Source organism: Mandrillus leucophaeus, unplaced genomic scaffold (assembly GCF_000951045.1).
Source record: "Mandrillus leucophaeus isolate KB7577 unplaced genomic scaffold, Mleu.le_1.0 Scaffold947, whole genome shotgun sequence".
NCBI lineage: Eukaryota > Metazoa > Chordata > Mammalia > Primates > Cercopithecidae > Mandrillus > Mandrillus leucophaeus.
The window spans coordinates 742,476-764,839 of NW_012110330.1; the positions used below are offsets into that span (position 1 = coordinate 742,476).

General features: G+C 47.1%; 1 protein-coding gene across 2 annotated transcripts; it reads right to left on the minus strand.

Moving 5' to 3' along the window:
* Positions 1 to 5,490: 5,490 nt before the first annotated feature.
* Positions 5,491 to 20,810, minus strand: LOC105532290 (Fc receptor-like protein 6). Of its 2 annotated transcripts, none has more exons than XM_011970419.1 (11): positions 20,709 to 20,775; positions 18,820 to 18,972; positions 14,283 to 14,303; positions 12,450 to 12,716; positions 11,660 to 11,944; positions 11,223 to 11,504; positions 10,689 to 10,814; positions 7,603 to 7,668; positions 6,857 to 6,928; positions 5,690 to 5,721; positions 5,491 to 5,613 (listed from the first exon to the last, which is right to left on the minus strand). In XM_011970419.1, the coding sequence occupies exons 1-11, from the start codon at positions 20,722 to 20,724 to the stop codon at positions 5,491 to 5,493; spliced, it is 1,443 nt and encodes a 480-aa protein (XP_011825809.1). In that variant the 5' UTR covers positions 20,725 to 20,775. The 2 variants fall into 2 exon arrangements, with proteins under 2 accessions (XP_011825809.1, XP_011825810.1); XM_011970420.1 differs by having other exon boundaries at positions 5,567 to 5,608; positions 18,820 to 18,855; positions 20,709 to 20,810.
* Between the last annotated feature and the right edge of the window lie 1,554 nt (positions 20,811 to 22,364).

Consider the following 22,364-nt stretch of genomic DNA (forward strand, 5'->3'; position numbering starts at 1 on the left):
CAGTGCAGAGGGAGATGTGAACAGGTGGCAGGACACAAAAGATCCCAGTACTGGAGGGAAAAGCCTGGGTCTTTTTCATCTTTACACCCTGTCAGTAGTCACTGTTATCACAGTCGATATGAAGATGAAGGACACAGAGCTATTTGGTGGATGCTTATTTAAATAAAGCCTTACTTCTTAGCCAAATCAAAGAGAACAACTCTGGAGCTGAAAGAAATCCCAATGTGTTCAATCTTCCAGGTTTAGAGAAGGGCCACATTTCATTGTTATTGCTTGTATCTAGATTGTGTATTCACATACAAAACAAGCACTGGTGTCTAATCCCATCTTACACTGAAGCCGTCCAGTGAGTGGGTCAGATCAGTATAAGCCAGCGCAAGACCTCAAATACCTGAGAGCGCCACCAGAGGGCAGCCACAAGGCTCCCAGATGGAGGTTTTTTCCTGCTCTCTCACTTAAGGAGTGGCTGCAGGTTGCCTCTCCACCCTCAACCCAGCTAGAGTTCTTTTCTCTCTTTTTACCCTGTAGGTAATGAGACCCCACAGAACCCAGGTCCCTAAGAGGAGGCACAGACAAGTCACTCTGGCTGAATAAGTGTTTGCATTTAGCTTTGACTTGAAGCGAGAAGCAATGTTTCACAGGGCAGACCCTTGAGACTGTGAGGAGGCTACTGGCTGGGAGTCCTGTGGCTAGCATGGCCAGTGGAGCTGTGGCAGGCCAGGAGGGCCATGGAAAAGGGGAAGTAGAGAAGCAGCTCTCTGGTCTCCCCAGGGTACCCCTTCTCAGTGTCTGCAGGTCTGTCTCTAGAGAACGGTGGAAGTCCCCATTCTTTCTTGGAGATGGCCCAGCCCACCAGTGTCCTGCAGAGCAGAAGCAGGTTCCTGCTGTGACAACGGAGGACTGGAAATGGGGCTTTGGGACTCCATGGGCTGACATCAGGGGAAACCAGTGAATCTGGGCTGAAGGGCAGGGCCTCCTTTGAAATCTCTTCTTTATGTTATTTTTTGAGATTTTATTTTTCTTCAATTTTCTTAGTAATTGTTCATTTGGAAAAATCCTGGCTCATTCTTTTCTAGACAAAGGGAAAAGGATGTTTTCAGCCATGCAAATAGAGCTGGGTGGGGAGAAGAGGTATTCTAGGCAGAGAGCAAAGTGCCTGAGAGGCCAGGCCAATAGTGTGTGTGTGTGTGTCTGTGTGTGTGTGTGTGTGTCTGTGTGTGTGTGTGTCTGTGTGTCTGTGTGTAGGATAGGACTTCTCACCTGTCTGTCTTGAAGGACCTGTTTTTCTTTTTTATTTCCAATTCATTGGAAATAGGCCTATATTTTTGTAGAGACAATAGAATAAAACTACTAGAAAAATGAAATTAAGAAGACATACAAAATACAAGCCCTGATTTTTATGATTGTATTAAACAAACATAAAATTACTTTGTCAGGTTGCTCTAAAAGCTTCTAAATTCTTGCTTCAGTTTTTCTACTTAACTTGTCATGGACTAATAAAAATCAATTCACAGACTGGAACGAGGCTGTGGACCACACATTGAGTATTACTGGTGTGGGGCAGGGAAGGTGGAGAGAGAGGAAAACTCAAGAAGGAGGTGGACTATGGGGACATCTGGAAGGGCTGGTTCCTCCCAAGTCTCCATCATCAGTTTTCCTTCATGAGCTGTCTTGTCTATGTTTTTACTTTTTACAAGGGGGCATTATTTTATAGAGAAAGTGGCAAGGCCTTGGTTTCTGCTGGTACATCCTGACTGACCAGTGAGAACCTTGAGCTTCTAGATTTACCTGGCTTGTGCTTCTCAGTCCTCCCAGGGGGGGGTCTCTGATTATTGACAAATGGGAGGAGCCCTGGGGTATTCTGGACATGGACTGGACATCTATGAGAGAGAGGAAGAGGAGGATGAGGAAGAGAAAGATGAGGATGGGGAGGGGTTGAATGTACTCTGATGAAGTTTATATCTTGTAGGTAGACCAATGCTTTTTAAACTTTAAACTTTAATGGGTATATACATTGCCTGGAGATGTTATTGAGATGCAGGTTCTGATTCAGCAGGTCAGAGTTGAGTTCGGGCGTCTGCATTTCTAACGAGCTCCAAGGTGATGTCAACACAGCTGGTCCAGGGGAGATGCTAGATGCCTGCAGCTTCCACGGTGCCAGGAGATCCCTGATCACACTAACATCTCCTTCATCAGCCAGCTGGGTGGGGTCTGATGCAGTCCAGCATCTGTAAGCTGAACCTTACTTTCTCTGCTTCCAGAGCAGGGGCCTATAAAACTGGAGCCAGGGCCTCATAGGAACAAGTACAACCAATCCTTTATTGACCACCCTCAGTCATCAAGGAGTAAGGACTCCTTGAACAAACCAAATCAAACTATCAGGTATTGCAAATCATTGATATTGATGAACAATATGAAACCAATTGATAGACCTCTATTAACAAAAAACTAGATGCTACAACCATATACCTTTTTAAACAAGTAAGGGGTAACTGAGTTTTCTGATGTACTCCACATACCAGGGCTTTGGGCAAGCCTCAGTTCTGTCTTTGGTAAACTGGAAAGAATTTGAACAGGAATGGGGCTGTGTGGAAAGGCAGAGCTCTCAGTGCCTGTGAGGCTCTGACTCTGGTGTCAGGATTCTATGACATTGTCTGGGCCAGGCGCTTTTCTGGCTGACCTTGGTCTTGCTGAACCTCTGAGAGGCTCCTCAGCCCTGCGGTCACTCATGGGCTCAGCAGCAGCTTGGAAGCTGGAAATGCATTCAGAGCCGCCCTGGGCTTAGCCCTCTGGGGTGTGGAGTGATGCTCTTCCTTTTGTTATTTTTAGTTTGAGAGGTGGGGCATATCCATTATATAAAACCCTTAATTAAAAAAATTTTTACTGTTGTATCATTTTTTCCTAAGAAGAACAAATTACTTGTTTAGTATTTCAAACACATGTAAGAAGGAAATGACAGGTTTCTTCCACCCGCATGGGGCTTTCACTGATAAGCCCACGGACAGTCCTGGCAGTACCACGGGCTGTTATTGTCACTGGACCACACTGTATTTAGCGCTCACGAGAAATAGCATGCAGGCAATAGCATCAACAGCTATAGGTAAATTTAAAAAACAAAGCAAAAGATAAAACAGAAACAAAACCAACTCTGTAAACTCCAGGTTCACCTGGACTGTAACTTCTCTTGTGACTTTCACAGGAAAGGACAACAACAACAACCACCAGACCTCCAGGGTGTTTAAAAAAATCAAATGGTGCTGCACAGCCAGGCCCCGCTCAAGGATGCCAGTGCCATCTTGAACACACCACCATACAGTATAACCACCTTCAATCACTGGAATTGTGTCTTATGTAACCAACTAGCATGTGGCATTGCAACCTTACAATGATCATGTGGACGCTGAACAGTGGTCAATGTTGTCTTAAAAAAACACCCGCCTCAAAGACCACGCAATCCTGAAAATCTCACCGCAGCATCTCTCAGACTGTAGTCGTCAATATCCCAAGAACTGACCTTTAAGAACAAAATAGAGAGAGATTCGAAATGTTTTCCTATTCCTCTGAGAGAACAATGTTTCAGGGTAAACCTGGTGATATTTCCTGCTGGCATAACCACTCGACAACAGTGCCCCTTTCATTCATTTCTTTTCCCTCTCCACCAATTGGCATTTGGACTGAGAAAGGGGCCAGCAACGAGACAGTAAGGCAAAATTACAATGTGAGAAAGTGTATTTGACATTTTTTTTCTTTTTAAAATAAGTGCATGCAAATACATCTAGAAGCATTTCTGACTTGCCAGGTGCTCTGAAAGGGCAGCAGATGCTCTTTCTTTTCAGGGTCAAGGTAAGCATATTCAAAGGGACTGAGGACCATCATAGAAGCACATGTGCACACACACGTACCAAGTCGCGCATGAGTCACTTAATGACAGGGATGCATTCTGAGAAATGCGTTGTCAGGAAATTTCATCACTGTACAAACATCATAGTGTGTACTTACACGAAGCCAGATGGTATAGCCTATTACACACCTAGGTTATATGGTATAGCCTATTCTTTTCTTTTTTTTTTTTTTTTCATTTTCTTTTTTTGGTATAGCCTATTGCTCCTAGGCTACAAACCTGAATATAGTAGGCAGCTATGATACAACGGTATTTTCATAGTTAACATATCTAAACGCAGAAAAGGTACAGTAAAAATACAATATTAAAGATGAAAAAAAATATACCTGTATAGGACATTTACTGTGAATGGAGCTTGCAGGGCTGGGATTGCTCTGGGTGAGTCAGTGAGTGAGTGGTGAGTGAACGTGAAGGCCTAGAACATTACTGTACACTACTGCAGGCTTTATCAACACTGTATGCTTAGACTACACTAAATTCGTGAAAGTATTTTCTTCAGGTCGGGCGCAGTGGCTCATGGCTGTAATCCTAGTACTTTGGGAGGCTGAGGTGGGTGGATCACTTGAGGTCAGGGGTTTGAGACCAGCCTGGCCAACATAGCGAAACCCTGTATCTACCAAAAATACAAAAATTAGGAGGGTGTGGTGGTGCATGCCTGTAATCCCAGCTACTCGGGAGGCTGTGGCAGGAGAATCACTTGAACCCAGGAGGCAAAGGTTGCAGTGACCTGAGATGGCACCATTGCAAATAGTAAATACATAAACCAGTAACATAGTTGTTTGTTATCATTATCAAGTATAGTGTACTGTACATAATTGTATGTGCTATATTTCTATATAGCTAGCAGCGCTGTAGCTTATTTGTACCAGCATCCCCACAAACGTGTGAGAAATGCATTGTATTATGATGTTAAGGCAGCTATGATATCACTAGGCAGTAGGAAGTTTTCAACTCCATTATAATCTTCTGGGACCGCTGTTGTGTATGCAGTCTATCACTGACTGAAATGCTGTTATGTGGCATATAACTATTTCATATATATATATTTTTTTTTCTATTTAAATTTTTTTTTTAAATTTTTAAACTTTTTTTGTTAAAAACGACATAAATAAACACACACATTAACCTAGGTCTACATAGGGTCTGGATCATCAATATTACTGTCTTCCACCACATCATCTTGTCTCACTGGAAGGTCTTCGGGGACAACAACACACATGGAGCTGTCATCTCCTATGATAACAAGGCCTCCTTCTGGATACTTCCTGAAGGATGAGATATATATATATCGGGGGGAAGTAACATGCTTGTATGGAAATAAAATTTCTGTGGCTTCTGTGTCCAGTGTCACTGACTGACCCTAAGTGTGTGTGTTGGTGGGGGTATCTCCCCTCCCATTCCATTGGTTGGTCTTCTGCTAAGAGGAGAACCCAGGGTTCAGGTGCTCCTGACCAGGACAAGGGCTCAGGGGCTCTGTGATGCTGGGTTTGGGAATTGAAGGAGCCCCAGAAAGAGTCGAGGAGCCCGCTGTCCCCCTGAGGAGCACTGGAGACTGGGGGTGGGCGTGTGTTGATAGGAGGACACCGTCACTAGCAGAGAACTTCCTCACAGTCGCCAAGGGATTCTTGGAGGGTGTTTCTTATATTCACCTCCTTGGATGAAACCTCACTGGGCTGCAGGCATCTCACCTCTGCATAGATGATAGGACTGTCCTGTGGAAGAGTTGGCTCAGGATGAGGAAGCAGATGTAAGACAGAGAGTGAGAAAGGAGCAGGGATCCCAGCTCACCTTTCTCTCCGCGGCAAACTCAGCAGGCCTGGCTGTGGGCAAAGAGTGAGTTCAGGTCAGGTCTCTGTGCTTCACAGCAAGTACATCTCCTTCCCACCCCTCTTGGCTGGTTGTCTTCCTCTAGAGAGCCAGGGAAGCCAGCGGGGGAAATTCCTTTCACTCCTCCTCAATCTGGAATGGGGAGACCTGGGTTCTAGTTCCAGTTGGACTACACACCAGCTGTGTGACCTCAGGTCCTGGGGGAACTGCCCTTCAGTTAAGAGACTCTTTGATTGTTCATTTCCCCTACTGCCATTTATGGGAAGGAGCAGAAACCCTATGCCAATTCAAACCCATTTTTGCAGACTAGGAACTGAACTAGCAGAGCAGATAAGACATTAAAACGACAGCAACAACAAAACTCCCTGTTTTGAACATCTATTACATGTAGACAATTTTTAAGGTTTGTTTCTAGAACCTAGGTTCCATTCCTAACAACTTATAGTAATCCTGCAAAGCAGGCATTGTCTCCCCTTTATAGATTAGGCTCAGAGAGGACACCTGACTTGCCAAGTCCACAGTAAGTAAGTACATAGAGTCAGGTTTGAAACTCAGTTCTGATACTCAGAAACCCAAACTCTTCCCATGATGCCACGTGGCCTATTTCTCTGTTAAAGGACCAGCCTTTCCCCCACCTCTGCCACCTGACTCTGATAGCTGTGGCTGGAGCTCATAGTCTTCTTGACTCCATCTTATAGTGAGGGCTGTCCTGCTTAGACTTAGACTCTGGAGCAAAGGAAGATTACATCATTTTTTCTCTCTTTTCTTTGTCCTTCACATTGCTCAGGAAAGGGCAAAAAACTCCCTGCAGTTATCATGGTAACAGTGGTGGAGGAGATGGTGTTGAGAATGGTGAATGTAGTGATCATGGTGGTGTCTGTGGTGAGCGTGGTAGTGGAGGAGATAGGTGGTGGTGGTCATGGTAGCATTGATGATGGTGTGAAGGTGAAGGTGGTAGTGAAAGAGGAGATGGTGGTGACAATAATGGAGATAAATACAATGGTCTTGGTGATAGTGGTGGTGGTCACAGTAATGATAAAAGTGGTAATGACAGTGGTAGTGATACTTTCATTGTAGGTCCAAAACTTCTGTTCGTAAAAGTACCACGTTTGGTCTGAGATCACTCACCTTCACTCCTCTTTGAGGTTCTATGCACCACAAAGTAGACAACACCTTCATCTTTCTCTTTCTGGTGATGCACTGAAAGAAGGAATGAGGCTTAAATAGAATCCACCTGACTCTACCACCTCCTGCCATAAGTGTCCTGAAGACATGGAGAGAAGCCCATCAGGGGCTCTGTTATGGTGATAAGTGGCAATGGGGGTTGGTCACTAATGTGGGGATAGCTATCATGGCAAGAGGAGTCAGGCCCCCTTAGCACTTTTTTTTTTTTTTTGCAGCTTCCCTAGCCCTGACACTGTTTAACCCAGAGGTTGACAAACTTTTTCTGTAAAAAAGGTAGTACATATTTTTGGCTTTGTGACCTGTATAATCTCTGTCACAACTATTCAACTCTGTAATATGAAAGCCCTCAAACAAAATAAACAAATGAGCATGTCTGTGTTACAGTAAAACTTTATCTACAAAAACAGGCAGTGTGCTGGGTTTGGCCCATGCGTCATAGGTTTGCCAACCCTTGGTCCAAACCTTCCCTGCCCTGTCTCCTGCAGCCCTGGCTCCCTTCCCACCTCTCTCTCCCACCACCAACTCCATAGCACTCTCTCCTCATGCCCTTTCTAGAAGCTGTTTGTTTTCCTTCCCCAGATGCCTCCAATTCCTGAGACACAGGGCTCAGGAAAGCTCCCTTCTTACTTCCCTTAAGAAGTTCTTCTTGGCCCACATGGGCAGACCACCGTCCTGCTGGAAGTCCTTACCATTGGCATATAGTGGGCACTGCTCTCCACCTGGAGCTGGGGGAGGTATCTGGGATGGAAGGGGCCCTAGGAGATACAAAGGCATGATTCACTGGGTGTCCCTTAGAGGGCAGGTGGGACAGGGGACAGGAAAGCTGTAAACAAGAATGACAGGGAGGCCACTGGAGGTTTGAGGCCAGTTTGATTAGGAGGGCTAATTCACAGGTCTGGACATGGTTGATTTTTCTGGGATGTTTCCTTTGGAAAAATACCCTAGATGGCTCCATGGGAATCATAAACCAGGAGAAAGTAAGGTGAGCAAGAATGGATCACATTTTTGCTTTCCTCCTAGGAGAGGGCCTAGGCTTACCAGTCAAGCTGCTTTTCAGAAGGAAGAAAAGCTAATAACTTTGACCATACACTATATGCCAGACATGGGGCCAGGAAATCCAAATAAAATATAATCTTCCTAGTAAAGCACCTAACCAGTGACCAGCACATAGTTGGATTTCAAAAACACCTCTCTTCCTAATTCTTTGGTATCTAATATTTTTCACAACCATCTTGCAAAGGTTGATATTTTTATCTCCATTTCATAGATGAGGTGACTGGTGCTGGGAGAGGTGACTTATATAAGGTCACAGTAAGTGGTGGAGACAGAATCTTAATCCAGGTTTGTATGCCTTTTCTCTACTAGCACACTACCTCTGGAACAGCAGGTGCTTCCAGATCTTTAAAGGTAACTCTTGAGATAGGAATTGGGTCACATGTAGATTTTAGAACACTTGGGTCATGCCTGGTGCCCAAGAAATACTCATTACACTAACAGCTAGAAAGCATCAGAATCAGCGGGTAGGATATGTGGAAATGGCTTCTCCTGTAAAATCAAGAGGGGATTTATGGAGACTTAGACAGATTCCCAGCGATTAAGCATTTTCCAGTGCTCATTTGTCAGGGCTAAGAAATGAGCCTCAGTTTCTGAGTCTCCATTCAATGAAGAGTTCCATGAGTTTGATAGAACTTTATTTTATGGGATGTGTGACAACAGGTAGTCAAAGGAATGCTTTTAAACAAGCACAGCAGAACCTGTACATGCAGGTGAGTGCTACTTTGAAGTGGACCACTTGCATGACCATATCCTTGTTCCAGTAACACCATCATTGGTCAAATGTTCTAAAAATTGACTTTGGACATTACATCTGTTGACTGTGTTTGGTGGTGGCATATTTCTCTTTGTTAAAGAACAGCTATGATATTTGGAAATGGTTGTGAGTCTCCCAGAGCTGGATTTGGAGAATAAGGCTATTGATCTGGCTGTTTTTCCTGCGTAGCTATGGAATTGGTCCTGAAAGTGACTTTCTGAGCAATATGCTAGAGAATATTTTGTGCGCCTGAGATTCTGACATATTAAGATCACCACCAGCAGTCCTGTTTGCATGAGAGACAGGCTCCTTAGTAAAATGAAGCCTACCTGCTCCAAGGTTGGCAGTGGGTGTGGTGGTGATGGTCTATAACCTCTACATCAAGAGGATGCTCTTTTGTTCTCTGTGAAAGGCATCTTCTTCTTGAGGATCTTTCAATAGTGGCCACTGTTTCACCATCTTGTTTGGGGCTGGGGAGGGAGGCAGTTGTGCTACATTACTCTGCCGTTACTCTGCCTTTAATGCTTTGACTCAGAGGTGAGTGGACAGAAACAGAAACACCTGTATTACTGAGGCCAGGCTAGGCCATTTGGAGGAGACTTCATTAGACACAATGACAGTAGAACTCACAGATCTTTGGTTTGTGGTTCCCTACTTCAGCTGTCTCCCCAATAGCTCTGGGTCTCCTCTCCTTTTCCCCCACTAAGAAGGGATACTTAAAGCAACTCTAGCCTGTAGTGAATCCAAACTCAAGACTAGTGAGAAGGGTGGAGATGGGAAGTTGTATGGACAAAGACTATAAATTCAAAAGGGGAGAGGAAGTTGAAGTCTGGTCCAAGCCCTAACTAGGTGCCTGGTGAGGCAGGGTATTGGGACTAGGGCTGGGGAGAGACCCTTTCAGGTACCCTGGTGGATGCAGGAAGGAATGCTTTGAACGTATAACTGGGTGGTCTTCCTTAATTAGCAGGATGGCCTAGCTCCTGGAAAACTCGTCCCAAATTTCTCAACAGAGGGAGCTGCAAGCTTAAATAAGTACATCTGTCTTTGGAGGTCTATGAGAGCAATCACTTTTGTCCCAGACAAGCAGAAAGTAAAAACATTGCCCCTGCAGAGGAGGAAGTGGTGTTGAGTTGAACCTCTGTAGGCAGATTTGAAGCCCTAGAAATGAATCAACACCAGATAGCTTTGGCACTGGTAGCCAATCCTTACATGTGGCCTGAGTCGAGCAAAGGTTAGAGTTGGAATAAACGTGTGGCCACCCAAACTAATTGCTTTGAAAGCCAACATTCATTCTTATGATCACGACTGAGACAGGAAGAAGAAGAAAGTCTGGAATATCAAAATAAATAGATAACCTGAAATGTCGTTTATCTGATTGTTTTCCTCTACATCAGAATTTTAACCTACCTTTTTATTTTCAGTGACTTTGATTAGAAGCATTAGAGAATGTACAGAGGAGAAAGGGCAGCCTGGGAACCTGCTGGGGCGATCTGCTTAGATTAGAATGAGAATTTACTGAGTACCCACTATGTGCCAGTCTAAGCAGATCAGAGCTCTGCTTAGCAGAGCTCAATGAGAGAGAAAGGAGGAGGTCTTTTTTTTTTTTTTGTCATATTCCTAGCCACAAATTGTCTTTCAAATGTAAAGGATACTGACATACATCATGTTTGGCTTGTAATAGTTCCTTGGTTTATGTTCTATTCATGCCTGAGTGTGCAGTTGTGTGTTTGTGTGCATCTCTGGATGACTGTGGGCGTGTGAGCGAGTGCATGTGTGTATACGTCTTGGAAGCATTAACTGTCCTTCCATGTGCCCCTTTGTGTGACACAGGAAGAGAAGTCCCCCCTCCCACTCCACACCCAGGAGAAGAGAGTGGCTGGCCCTGTCAGATTCTGGCTTTCCAAAGGCTGGGCAGGGCCTCGCACAGGGATTCAGCAGCTAAGAAAGCTAAGAAGAGTTACTGACCAGCTTTTCTCCAGGGTCTCAAATAAACCAGAAGTGCAGCAGCAATGACCATCATGCCAAGCAGGCTCGCAGGCAGCCAAGGAACCAGCCAGTTGCTGCTGGTGGGAGTGGACAAGACTTGAGAACCTGGGAACGGGGAGAAGAAGCTGGCCATGAGCACTGAGGATAAAATTCAGAAATGCATTTCAGCCTGGCATGGAAGAGGCAGAATGACTGGTATTAGAGGAAGCATCTAGCCTGCAGGAGCCTCGTAGATGGGCATGAAGGATGGCTCAGGGGATGGCAGCAAGGATGATGGTGACACCATGAGTGACCAGGTGACTGCTCCCCCCATAATGCTCCCCACTCCATGGACTTCAATATTTCTCTGCCAGGCTCAGTGGACAGATGGACCAATTAAGGTCCGTGTTCGGTCATGCAGTGGCTGCCATGGGTCCAGCACTGTGCCAGGCGTGGTGGGAGGTACACAGAGGGTGAGATCTGACCCCCGTCAGCTTGCTGGGGCTCAAAGCTTTGTTGGAGGACAAAACGCACCCTTCAGAGAGAGCTTCTTGGGCTCACTCCTCTCTCTGGAGACACCGTTCTCAGCCTCGCAGGAGTAGTTTCCAGCATCCTGCTCTGACTTCACTGGGAAGAGGAGGGAGGCGTTTCCACCACAGGGAGCTGAGTGGTTCCCCACAATCTTCTCATCAAGGTAGAACAAGTACAGGACTGGAGGGGAGCCCCTCTGGGCCTCACAGAGGAGCTGCACCATGTCCCCCACAGCAGGGTCAGTGGGTCCGTGGTGCAGAGTGAGCACAGGACGGGACACAGGAGCTGGGATGCACGTGGGGTGGGAGGCTCAGCCTGACCACCCAGGACCCTGGCTCCCTCCTCTCCTGGGGACCTTTCCCCAACTCCTTTCCCCCCAGGGGATCCCATTGCCTGATGCCCAGGTCCCTGGGGGTGTCTCCACTCTCTCGCACACTTACCCTGCACTCTGACCTCCAGCTGGGGGCTCTGCTTCTGGACCTGGCCACCCTCGGTGGCCACCTCACACCAGTAAAGCCCAGAGTCTCCCTCCTTGACTCCTGGGATGCAGAGTTCTGGGTGAGGGCCCCTGTCCTGCAAGGTGTGGCTGTCCTTGTAGAAGGAGAAAAGGAGCCTCAAGGCTGACCTCAGGGGATGCAGCTTTGTCTGACATCTCAGGGTCACCAGGCTACCCTCTCGGGGCTCAGGAGAGGGGGCAGCACTCAGCACAGGAGGTGGGAACAGCTCTGGGGAGATGCAGGCCCAGGGCTCAGGAGGGGAGTCCCGGATGATGAAGCCCCAGGAGGCTGAGGCCTGAGCTTCTACTCATCCCGGGCTGCAGCCTGGGGACACCGATGGGAGGCAGTTTGATCCCCAGGACCTGTCCTCCCGTCCTCATCTACAAGCTCTGAAATGACTCCCACACAGCCAGGTCCTTCTGGAATCTTAGAAGTCAGAGGCAGAGGGGCCCTTCGAGGTCCTCTAGTCCACAGAGGGGAAGGGTGAGCCTGGCTCTTCCCAGTGCCCCCGTTCCAGGAATCTCCCCACTCCTTCCCCTGGCTCCATATGTGCCCCACAGTGGGGAGAGGGGGGTATTGAGACAACATCTTGGGAAACCTCGGGGCCCCATTCATGGGCCCAGCATGAGGGGCAGCCAGAGACGGGGGTCCTGTCCAGAGAGCTACTGGCCTCTAGAGACGGGATCCTTGAGTGGCACCTCCTGCCCCACAAACTCCCAAGCTGGTGACTCACCTTGGACTTGAACCATGGCAGTCTCTGAAGTTAGTGTGAATATCTGTGGAATATACATCACCTGCCCAGTGCAGCTGTACTGGCCACGGCTCTGCCCTGTTGCTGCTCCCATGGACAGAGTCTGGCTCTCCTCAGAGAAATGAAGGAATTTTCCATCTCTGTAGAACTTCACCTGAGACAGTGGTGTATTCTTCCACCCCTGACATTGCAGAGTCAGGGCATCTCCTTCAAACACAGGGTTTGGCCAGGCTTGGAGGTACAGCCAGGCTGCGAGACAGAGGAACAGGGCAGCCCTGGAGTTGCAGGTCCCATCGGTCACTTCTCTCTCTCTGTCCCCCAGCCTAAGGCCTCCCTCTGGGGATGGAGGCCCTTGGATGGCACCAGTGCAGTGTCACTGTCTCCAGTCTTTCATGCCGACCAGAGAAGGGCAGGACCTGGACTTCTTTTACTCCTTCTCCTTCCTTTCCTTCTTCTCTCCTTCCTCTTCCCTCTTTCTCTTTATTCCTTTCTCCTCCCCTCCCCTTCTCTCCTCTCCCTGTGTCTTCTCTCTGGCTTTCCTCCCACCCACCCTCCTTGTCTTCCTTTATATTGCACTTTCCTGTCTGCCTTGCCAAGCTTGGCTTAATTGCATTCATTCTGTTCATTGTCTTGCGTTATTCCTCCTGATTCAATTCCCTCCAGCCTAGATTGGCTTCTCCTCCTCTGGCTACCTAATGTGACACTTTCTGCAACCTTCACTTCTGTTAATAGCAGCATCTGTGTTCACCAGAAAGCAGTTGGTGGGGAGTGTTGGAGGTGCCACAGCCTGAGCTCTGTCCCTTCTGCCTTCCTCATTGGGCTTCTCCAGGCCCAGCCTCCATCTCTACCTCAGCAGGGCATTTCATCTTCCACCACTCTCATGGAAGGGATTTGTTCTCTCTGTCTCTATTCCTAAAATGCATTCTGTGCCCTGATGTGAGCAGGAGAAGAGCTCCCAGGGATCCACTATTACCTGCAGGGCAGCAGCATCATTGCCTGCAGGGCAGGCTGAGCCTGTCCTCAGTCTGTATCTGTCCCCAGGCTGTATCATATCTTTGATAAGCCAGACACCCCCATTCCCAGACAGCCTTCTGAGCCATCCTGATGGCTTGAGACTAATGAAGAGTAACTGTTAGGGAGCCTCAGCATATCCTGCTCTTGTCTAGATCTTGTGGATCCTTAGGACCCACTCTCCTCACCCTGGAAGAAATGATGCTTACCGCATTACTGAATGGCAAGCCTTGCTTCCACTACTGCTTTTCCTAACAGCACTAAGTATTGGTTTGAATTATCTCCCCCTGGAATCACAGGGTATGTCCTTGGAGGTCAAGATTTCATAGATCAGAATTTTTTCCTGTTTGACAGAAAGCTCCATGGAGGTCAGTGTCACCGAATGGGCTGGAGGGAAGGGGATCTGAGGAAGGAAGGAAGGCTGATCAGCAGACAAATGTACCTGCTTCTCTGAACATAAAAGGAAGGAAGGGAGTCCCAGTCTTGTTGAGTTGAGAATATAAGAGCTCCAGAACCACATGGAGAGAAGACAGAGGCCATAGCCACTTTTAAGGGTATAGGATAGAGGCCTAGAGCCCCACTGCTGAGGCTTGGGTCACCTTGGGGCTACCCTCGGCCTTAGACTAGTGGAGTTCCAGGTTACTCCTTTTCCTGGGAACTGGCCAAGACACCTGAGGAAGGGGCCTCGTCTGGTGCTGCTCTGCAGATGTTTCTGGGGGATCCCATGGCACTGTCCTGTTCCCATCCAGTAAGTTGTGGCCCATAGACATACTTTGAATTAGAAGAGACATGGACACAACTTACCAGTTTTCCCAACACAGGGAACTGCAAGATAACAAAGTAATATAATTAGGTTAAGTAGCAAAAAGAGCTTTCTGACAAGGAGGCCTGTCACTTCAGCAATTGGGACTTACACCCATTCAACCAACCACCCAGCCACCAAACCGCCCATCCACCCATCCACCCAACCATCCAACCATCCAACCACATAGCCACTCAACCGCCAAGCAACCCAGCCATCAGCCATCCAACCATCCAACTACACAGCCACCCAACCACCCAGCCACCCAGCCATCCCATCATCCAACAACCCAACCATCCAACTGTTCAACCATCCAACCACCCAGCCACCAAACCGCCCATCCACCCATCCACCCAACCATCCAACCATCCAGTCACCCAGCCATCCTATCATCCAACAACCCAATCATCCAACTATTCAACCACCCAACCACCCAGCCACCAAACCACCCATCCACCCATCCACTCAACCATCCAACCATCCAGCCACCCAGCCATCCCATCATCCAGCAACCCAACCATCCAACTATTCAACCACCCAACCACCCAGCCACCAAACCACCCATCCACCCATCCACCCAACCATCCAACCATCCAGCCACATAGCCACTCAACCACCAAGCAACCCAGCCATCAGACATCCAACCATCCAACTACATAGCCACCCAACCACCCAGCCACCCAGCCATCCCATCATCCAACAACCTAACCATTCAATTATTCAACCACCCAACCAGTCAGCCACTTGACTACTCAATGTTTATGGTGGACCTACTCCCTAGAACTCTTTGCTCTATCTCAGTTCAAATATTGCCTTCTCAAACACGTCTTCCCTGAGACTCCAATCAGAAGAATTTTCCCCAGTCACTAAAACAATGCCCCATTGTATTATCATCAAAGCACTTATCACTATTTGAATTTATCTTATTCATTAAATTGCTTACATGTTATCACCTGTCTGTCTGTCTAGAATGTAAGCTCCACATTAGCAGGGACTCTGCCTATCTTACTCATTGCTATATTTTCTATGCCTAGGACCTGTGCCTGGAACACAGTCTGTGTTCAGTAAGCATCTGCTGAATAAATGCACGAATGCTTTCCTTTGCATCCAGTTGTATGAGGTGAGAAGCAAAAAGTAGAAAACACAGGACTAGACTCTTGCACGAATGTGCCAGAGAACCCATATAGCAAGGGCAGGGCCTGATTCTTGTGGTCCCATCTGTCCACAGAACTCTGGTGAAAAGGGTACAGAAGTGATCAGACTGAGGAGGCCAAGTCCCCTGAAAGAGTAATCATCAAAGGATGTGAGACATTGTCAGGCAGCACAGATGAATAAGAGAACTACAAATAAACTGGATGCATCCCACATCATGCTTGCATCTTGGATGTGCTGCATTCATCCTTTTAAATGAGTGGTGTGAGAATAGGTAACCTGGGAAGAGAGGCCAACTCACAAAATGATGACAGATATGGTTAGGTAGGTTTGAATAACCCAAGTAATGGAAGACTCGAAATTGAAGGTCACAGCTGGATATGAAGCAGTGAAGAATCTTCCGGACTTTGGGGCAAGGTGTGAAACAATGAATGAATGTAGGGCTGAGTGCAGTCAGTCCAGCCAATCCTCATACATTTATTTGTGTCCTTCATTGCTGACATGTCCTAGGTATTTTGCGTAACACCAAGAAAATGCAAGAATGGCCTTGGGAGGGCTGGGTGAAAACCCTCTAAGAGCAGATGTTTGGCTCTGTCACATGGTGTCATCTTTGTTTTCTACAATACTTTGGACACAGATGGAATCTTTCAGCTCTATTCTCTATCCAGCTCAGGGTCAGCTCAGTCATAAGTTCTCAAGAGTGTGCAGAACAATGAGTCTCTTCCTCATCATCCCTCCATTTCCACCCCAACCCCCATCTATGAGCTTGGTGCAGTGGAAAGCATGCAGGATTTGGAATCAGATGACCTGGACTTGAGTCATGAATGTGACTCTTTCTATATGACCTTGAACAAGTTGTCTAAATTCCAAGAGCCTTCAATATCTCGTTCTGTCATATCACAGAATAGAAATGATAATAGTCATTTTTTTTTTCTTACAGTGTAGTTGTGAAGGTTATATTGACCCACTGCCTGGGAAAGTGGTTACTACACTAACTGAAAGCAGAAAGGCGGCCTGACCTCAGAGTGATAGAGACCTTACTCCGTAGTAATGTCTTCCTTCCCTTCCCCTCCTCACTGGAAAACAATTTTGCAGCTACAAAGTGCTAAACAAGCAGGGTTGAGGCCACTGAAGCCAAAAACAAGACAGAAGGCACCCAGGAAGCATAGATGCACTTAAAATGAGCTCATGCCCCCAAATCCCGATGACTTGCTGCCCATGGTACTGCAAGATCTTGGAGGTGGGATTACAAGCTTGCTTTCTGCAATCAAAACAGCAGCCAACTGGGAACATACACAGTGGGTGACACCTGCTCACAGCAGTTTCCGCAATGAGGGCCCAGGGACCTCCATCAGCCATATAGGCCAAAGATGAGGTGACAGTATAATGAGGTGGCCGAGAGCTACTGTCAAACCAAGTTCCATAATAGAGTTCCAAAAAATGAAGGCAGCAGCCCCTGCCAACTCTAGGAGCAGGATAATTTCCTCTTAGAGTTTCTGAGGGATCGGGAGATATTTATCTGGGAAAGATACAACAGAGGAGAGACACAAAATACTTGGTGGGCTAAGCTTAAAAGAAGGGAGCGACTTATTCTGAGTTACTTTATAGGACAGAAATGGAAACTAGAGGGATCAGGGAGGCAGATTTCAGCTCACTATGAAGAACTCTGTCACCACTGAGCTCTACCACTGTGGAACAGGGTGCTGTGCCAAGCCGCAGCAGTCACATTGCTGGGAGCGCTGTGTGGGACCCCATGACACCTCCTATGGACGCTATGGGAGTATGCAGGGAGCAGGCTCCAGTGGTAGGAGGGAAGTTGGCTAATGTTCAGCTCAGAAGAAAATTAAGCTTAATTTCCCAAACTTTAAGTACATATTTCACGTTCAGCCAGGTCCCAGCATGCTCAATGTCAGGGTTCCTTTCCTGCTGGAGTCCTGACAGCCAATAATAGTAATAGCCACCAATTTATTATGACCACACCCTGCTCTTGAGAGAGGAAACAGCAGCTCTACATGATACATGTTTCTACACACCCAGCCGCAGGGCCTGTGATTTAGGCTGTTTTTCTGGGGTCCCTGATCATCACATGGGACCAAATGTGCTGGTGCTGGGTTCTCCATTACACTGTGCACCGGTCAGCCCGTCACTGACTCCCTTCCTCTCCTCCTTTGCTGTCTGTCATCCTTGTCCTGGGTTCCAAGCTGGAACACTCTCAGACTGTATCTAGACAACTCCAAGGGCTGTTCCTTTTACAAGGTAGTGCCATTTGCTCCTGTGAGTCTCGTGCCTGGAGTATATCCAGGCACTGCCTCAGTGTGAGCATTAGACCTTTCCATTGGTCCAAATGGCCATTCATAAAACACACAGAGTAAAACGCTACGCTGGAGAAGGAACATTGAGTGGAACAGGCATTTTCCTCACAGGGTCAAATTCTCACAAACTCTGTCCAGGAAGAGGTTATATTTAGGAACAGTTTTGCTTTTCCAGTTCAATGAAAACAAACAGCAAACAAGCTATTGGGACCAAGAATTAAAAAGTAGGTCCACTTGGAAACTGTAAAGTGAAACAAAATACATGCACAAATTATTTCTTTTAGGTATAAGGGGGGTGATACTGGCTGAGACTGAGCTGGGTCTGGGGGAGCCCAGTCACCCTCCTCGTGCAATCCTCCACCCTTAGACCAGCTCCCTCAGTTACAAGTAACCTGCATGAGGAGGAATGGAGAGAAGAGAGAGAGGCATGGATCAGATAATGAAGCCGATTCTTCAGACCAGCCCCATGGGTCTGAAACAGCGTCCAACAGAGAGAAGATGTATGCGGAAGAGAGACGGTCAATTTGAAAAGGGCTTTGGTTACTCAGGGCACAGGCCTTTCAACCAGGTGAGAGGTCTGATCATTGTTAAGTGGTTCTAAGAAAATGCTGAGGCTCCATAAAAATATGTCACCCTGCAAAATTCCACCTCCCATTGCTGAGCAAAACGTCTGGGACTGTTATCCCTCATTTCCCTGACTCCTGCCGTGTTGCCCCCAGCAGCCTCTTTCCCTTCTGTAACTTCAATTTCCTTTTGAGACAACTATTATTAGTATTTTAACCTGATATCACAAGGTAGAAATGTCATTGGGAAGTTAGGGGACCTTGTAATGTGATTTTCTGCCTCCCCTCTCTCTGACGTATCAAAGGGCTGCCCTGCCAAGGACCCAGGACAATGGGATAGGAAACACTGAGGAGTTTCTCCTACCCCAGTGCCCATCTCTCCCAAGCATGCCCAGGTGCACGCACCTGTCTTGAGCTCCGGCCACAAACCCACTGGAATTGGAAAAGGTGTCTCAGGGATGACTTATGGTCCTTAGTGCTCTAGGAGGGGATGCCCAAGCTGGTTGACTTACCAAAGAGCAGCACAGCCGTCCAGAGCAGCATGGGGCCTGTCCTGGCACAGAGGAGGGAACACAGGTCAGAAACAGGCTGGGCGAAGCTGGCAGAGAGCAGCCAGGCCTCAGGATCGAAGGTGGGTGAGTGACCTAAGCTGGGTGGTGCTATAGCTTGATAGTTGAAATAGGAAGTGGGAAAGAAACTTACAAAGCTCTAATTGGTATTTCTTCTTTGGCTGAAGAAGTATTACATGAATAAATTTTCTTGAACACTAAACCTGAAGGAGTCAGTAAGTCACTAATAAATCCCTGACATTTTCTGTGGCTTCAACAAGCCTATGCCAGGGAACTAGGATGGAACATGGTTACGGGACACCTCCACTAGAAAGATCCAGAGACGGCCCGAATTTGCTTGTCCTCAGCATCATTCAGCTTGGGAGGCAGCGCAGCACTGGAAAACTAAGATCACCCACCCCTTGACTCCCAAGCGACCTCCCAGCTTCCGAGGCGCTCCTATCTCCAGCGGTAAATGTTTGTGGACGCTGCAATGAGATGGAGAAGTGGAGCCCTGAGGACAGTTCACAGGATCCTCAGTTCAAGAAGGAATCAAGCATCGATGAGTATGGAGTAGAACACAGATGGAGCTTCGGAATCTGAGGCTTTTAAGACTGTCAGGTATTATTTTGAGAAGAACTCTTCCTTAAAAGACACCATTAAGAAAGGGAATAGACAAGTTGTGGTGTGATGAGATAGTTTAAATACATGCGACTGACAAAGGGCCCACATAAGAAATATAAGAATTTCTGCAAGTCAATAAGAAAAAGACAGACAAATACTAGAAAAATGGGCAAAAATAATTGGATAGGTACTTCACAGAAGCAGATATCCACGTGTCAAATCAACATAGCACAAGGAGCTTGATATCATAAATCACTGGGGGAACGCAAATTTAAACCACAGTAAGATACCACTACACCTTCCGTAAGAATAAGGGAGTGATACCGGCTGAGACTGAGCTGGGTCTGGGGGAGCCCAGTGACCTGCCCCATGCAATCCTCTCCTGAGTATTGGTGAGGATGTGAAGAAACTAGAACTCTTGTATACCACCAGTGGGAATATAAATGGTACAGTCACTAGAAAATGGCTTGGCAGAATCTACCAAAACTAAACACAAGGATCCCTGATGGTTCAGCATTTTCACTCTTGGGTAGATGTTGAACAGAAATGTATACATACAGGCATCAAAAAACATGCACACGAGTGCTCATAGCAGCGTCATTTGTAATAGATACAAACTGGAAATTATTCAATGTTCCCTCAACAGAGAAAGAGGTCCCACATTCCCATCTCCTCTGTGGACAGAACATGAGAGTTTGCGGTGAAACACGGAGTCAGGCAAAATACTAGGAAGCATTTTCTTTCTTTCTTTCTTTCTTTCTCTTCTTTCTCTCTTTCTCTCTCTCTCTCTCTCTTTCTTTCTCTTTATTATTTAGAAGGAGTCTCTCTCTGTTGCCCAGGCTGGAGTGTAATCTTGGCTCACTGCAACCTCTGCCTCCCGGGTTCAAGTGATTTTCCTGCCTCTGCCTCCCAAGTAGCTGAGATTACAGGCATGAGCCACCACGCCCGGCTAAGCATTTTCTTACGGTAAAGTTATTCCTGGAAATCTTTAAGTGAGAAGTTCTACACATGGAATTTGATGGAATTTGATGTGCTTATTGCTGAGGCCAGGGATGGAGAGAGAGAATTTTCTAAGTTTTCTTGCCCTAGATTATCTGATTCAGTGGAAGTGGGAAACTAATTTGACACTGCCAGGCATTTTTTTTTTTTTTTTTTGGTGACTCAGTTGTTTAGGAAAGGGTAAAAGTAGTGAGGAAGTAAAGTAGGAAGTAAATCTCTTGTCCACTCACCTAAAGATGGCAACATTCATACATTTTCCTCTATCATTCTCTTTCCAACAGATCTCCTGAGTTGTCTCCAGCTTCGTTCAGCTGCAGGTCCTGTGGTTGTGTGGAGGCCCTGCAGGGCAGCAACTGGGGCAGGAGAGAGAGGGGATAACCGCAAGTGGTCTAGCTTGCAAACACCTACGGTGGTTTGCACACAGAATGGTTGACGCCTCTGCCCTGGCAACTTCTGCTTTCACTGGGTTCTAGCGGCATGAGAGCGTGAACTGCATCTGACCTTTCACACTTCCCTTGCAGAGTGAGATGCTGTTGCGCCTTCAGAGGTATTGGTGAAACCAGCTCTCTGAGCTGAGCTGGCTGCATGTCATTCCCTTGGGGATGAAGGTGACCCTCGGGGAGCAGCAACAGGGCTGCTGCCCAGGTTAGGAATCTTCCAGGACTCAGGCTGACCTTGAACTGATAATGGGATGGGTTAGCGGAGATATTAAAACCCATGATACTAACACTAATACTCTAAGGGAATGCAGGGGCTAAAAGGAGGTGGGAGGAAAATAGAGTGTGGATGAGGATCCAGAAGAGGAGCCAGAAGAGGCTCCAGGCCCAGGTGCTCTCATCGCTCAGAGTCAGTTGTCAGGGCGGCATTAGTCAGGGACAATGGCCGTTGGGGAATAGGATAAGGCATTGCAGCTCCCAGAGGTGAGAGGGGAGAGCAGGAGAGCTTGGGGTAGGGGGACAGCTCTGCATGGTAGGCCCTGGAGCCCAATATCTGCGCTTGAATCCTCATTCTGGATACGAATCTGGTGAGAGACCCTGGGTAAGTTTTTAACCAGTCTGTTCCTCAGGGTCCTTATCTTTAAAGTGGATAAATAATTATACCTGCTTCATAGGGTTGTTATGAAGGTTAAACAAGATTAAAAACATGAGACGCACTCAGACAGCAAGATCTAATAGAACTTTCAGTGATGACGAAATGTTTTCTGGGCTGTCCAGTTTGGTGGCCACGTAGAGCTATTAAGCATTTGAAATCGACTCATGAGATGGAGAAACTGAAGTTTTAATTGTTTTTACTTTAGTTGAAATTTTAAAAAATTTAAACAGCTCCATGTGACAAGTGTCTGCCTCCTTGGATACTGCAGACTTAGACCAATGCCCGTGAGTAGGACGTGCTCGGTGAAGGTGAGCTATTGTAAGAAGTGTGGGCCAGGAAGCCTTAACTACTAGAGCCTTCCTCTCAACCTTAGTATTTTGAGTGAAGCCCAGAAAGATAAGTACTTTGTGCAAAGGCACTCAGCCAGAAAGTCTGCTGCGATTGGAGTCTCATCCATAGCTGGAACCACAGGCCTATGGAGAAACCTGAGACCATTTCTGAGTTAGGTCTGAAAGACAGAACACATTGGAGAAACATCAAAAGCCTAGAATTTAAGACAGGAGTGGAAATGACCAGGAGTCGGGTGAAGATGGAGCCAGACTGGGCATGAAGCTCTGGGCCTGTCCTACAGAGGGCAGAAAATGCTATGGGGCATCTGGTCACCACCCTCATTTCCTCTCTCCATCCTTACCCCTTCCTTCTGGAAAGCTACTGGAGAGAGCATGGCAGCGCCAGTGGAAAAAACCTTTTGTGTCAGGTCTGCAACGACCTCTTGTGGCCACATGAACAACACT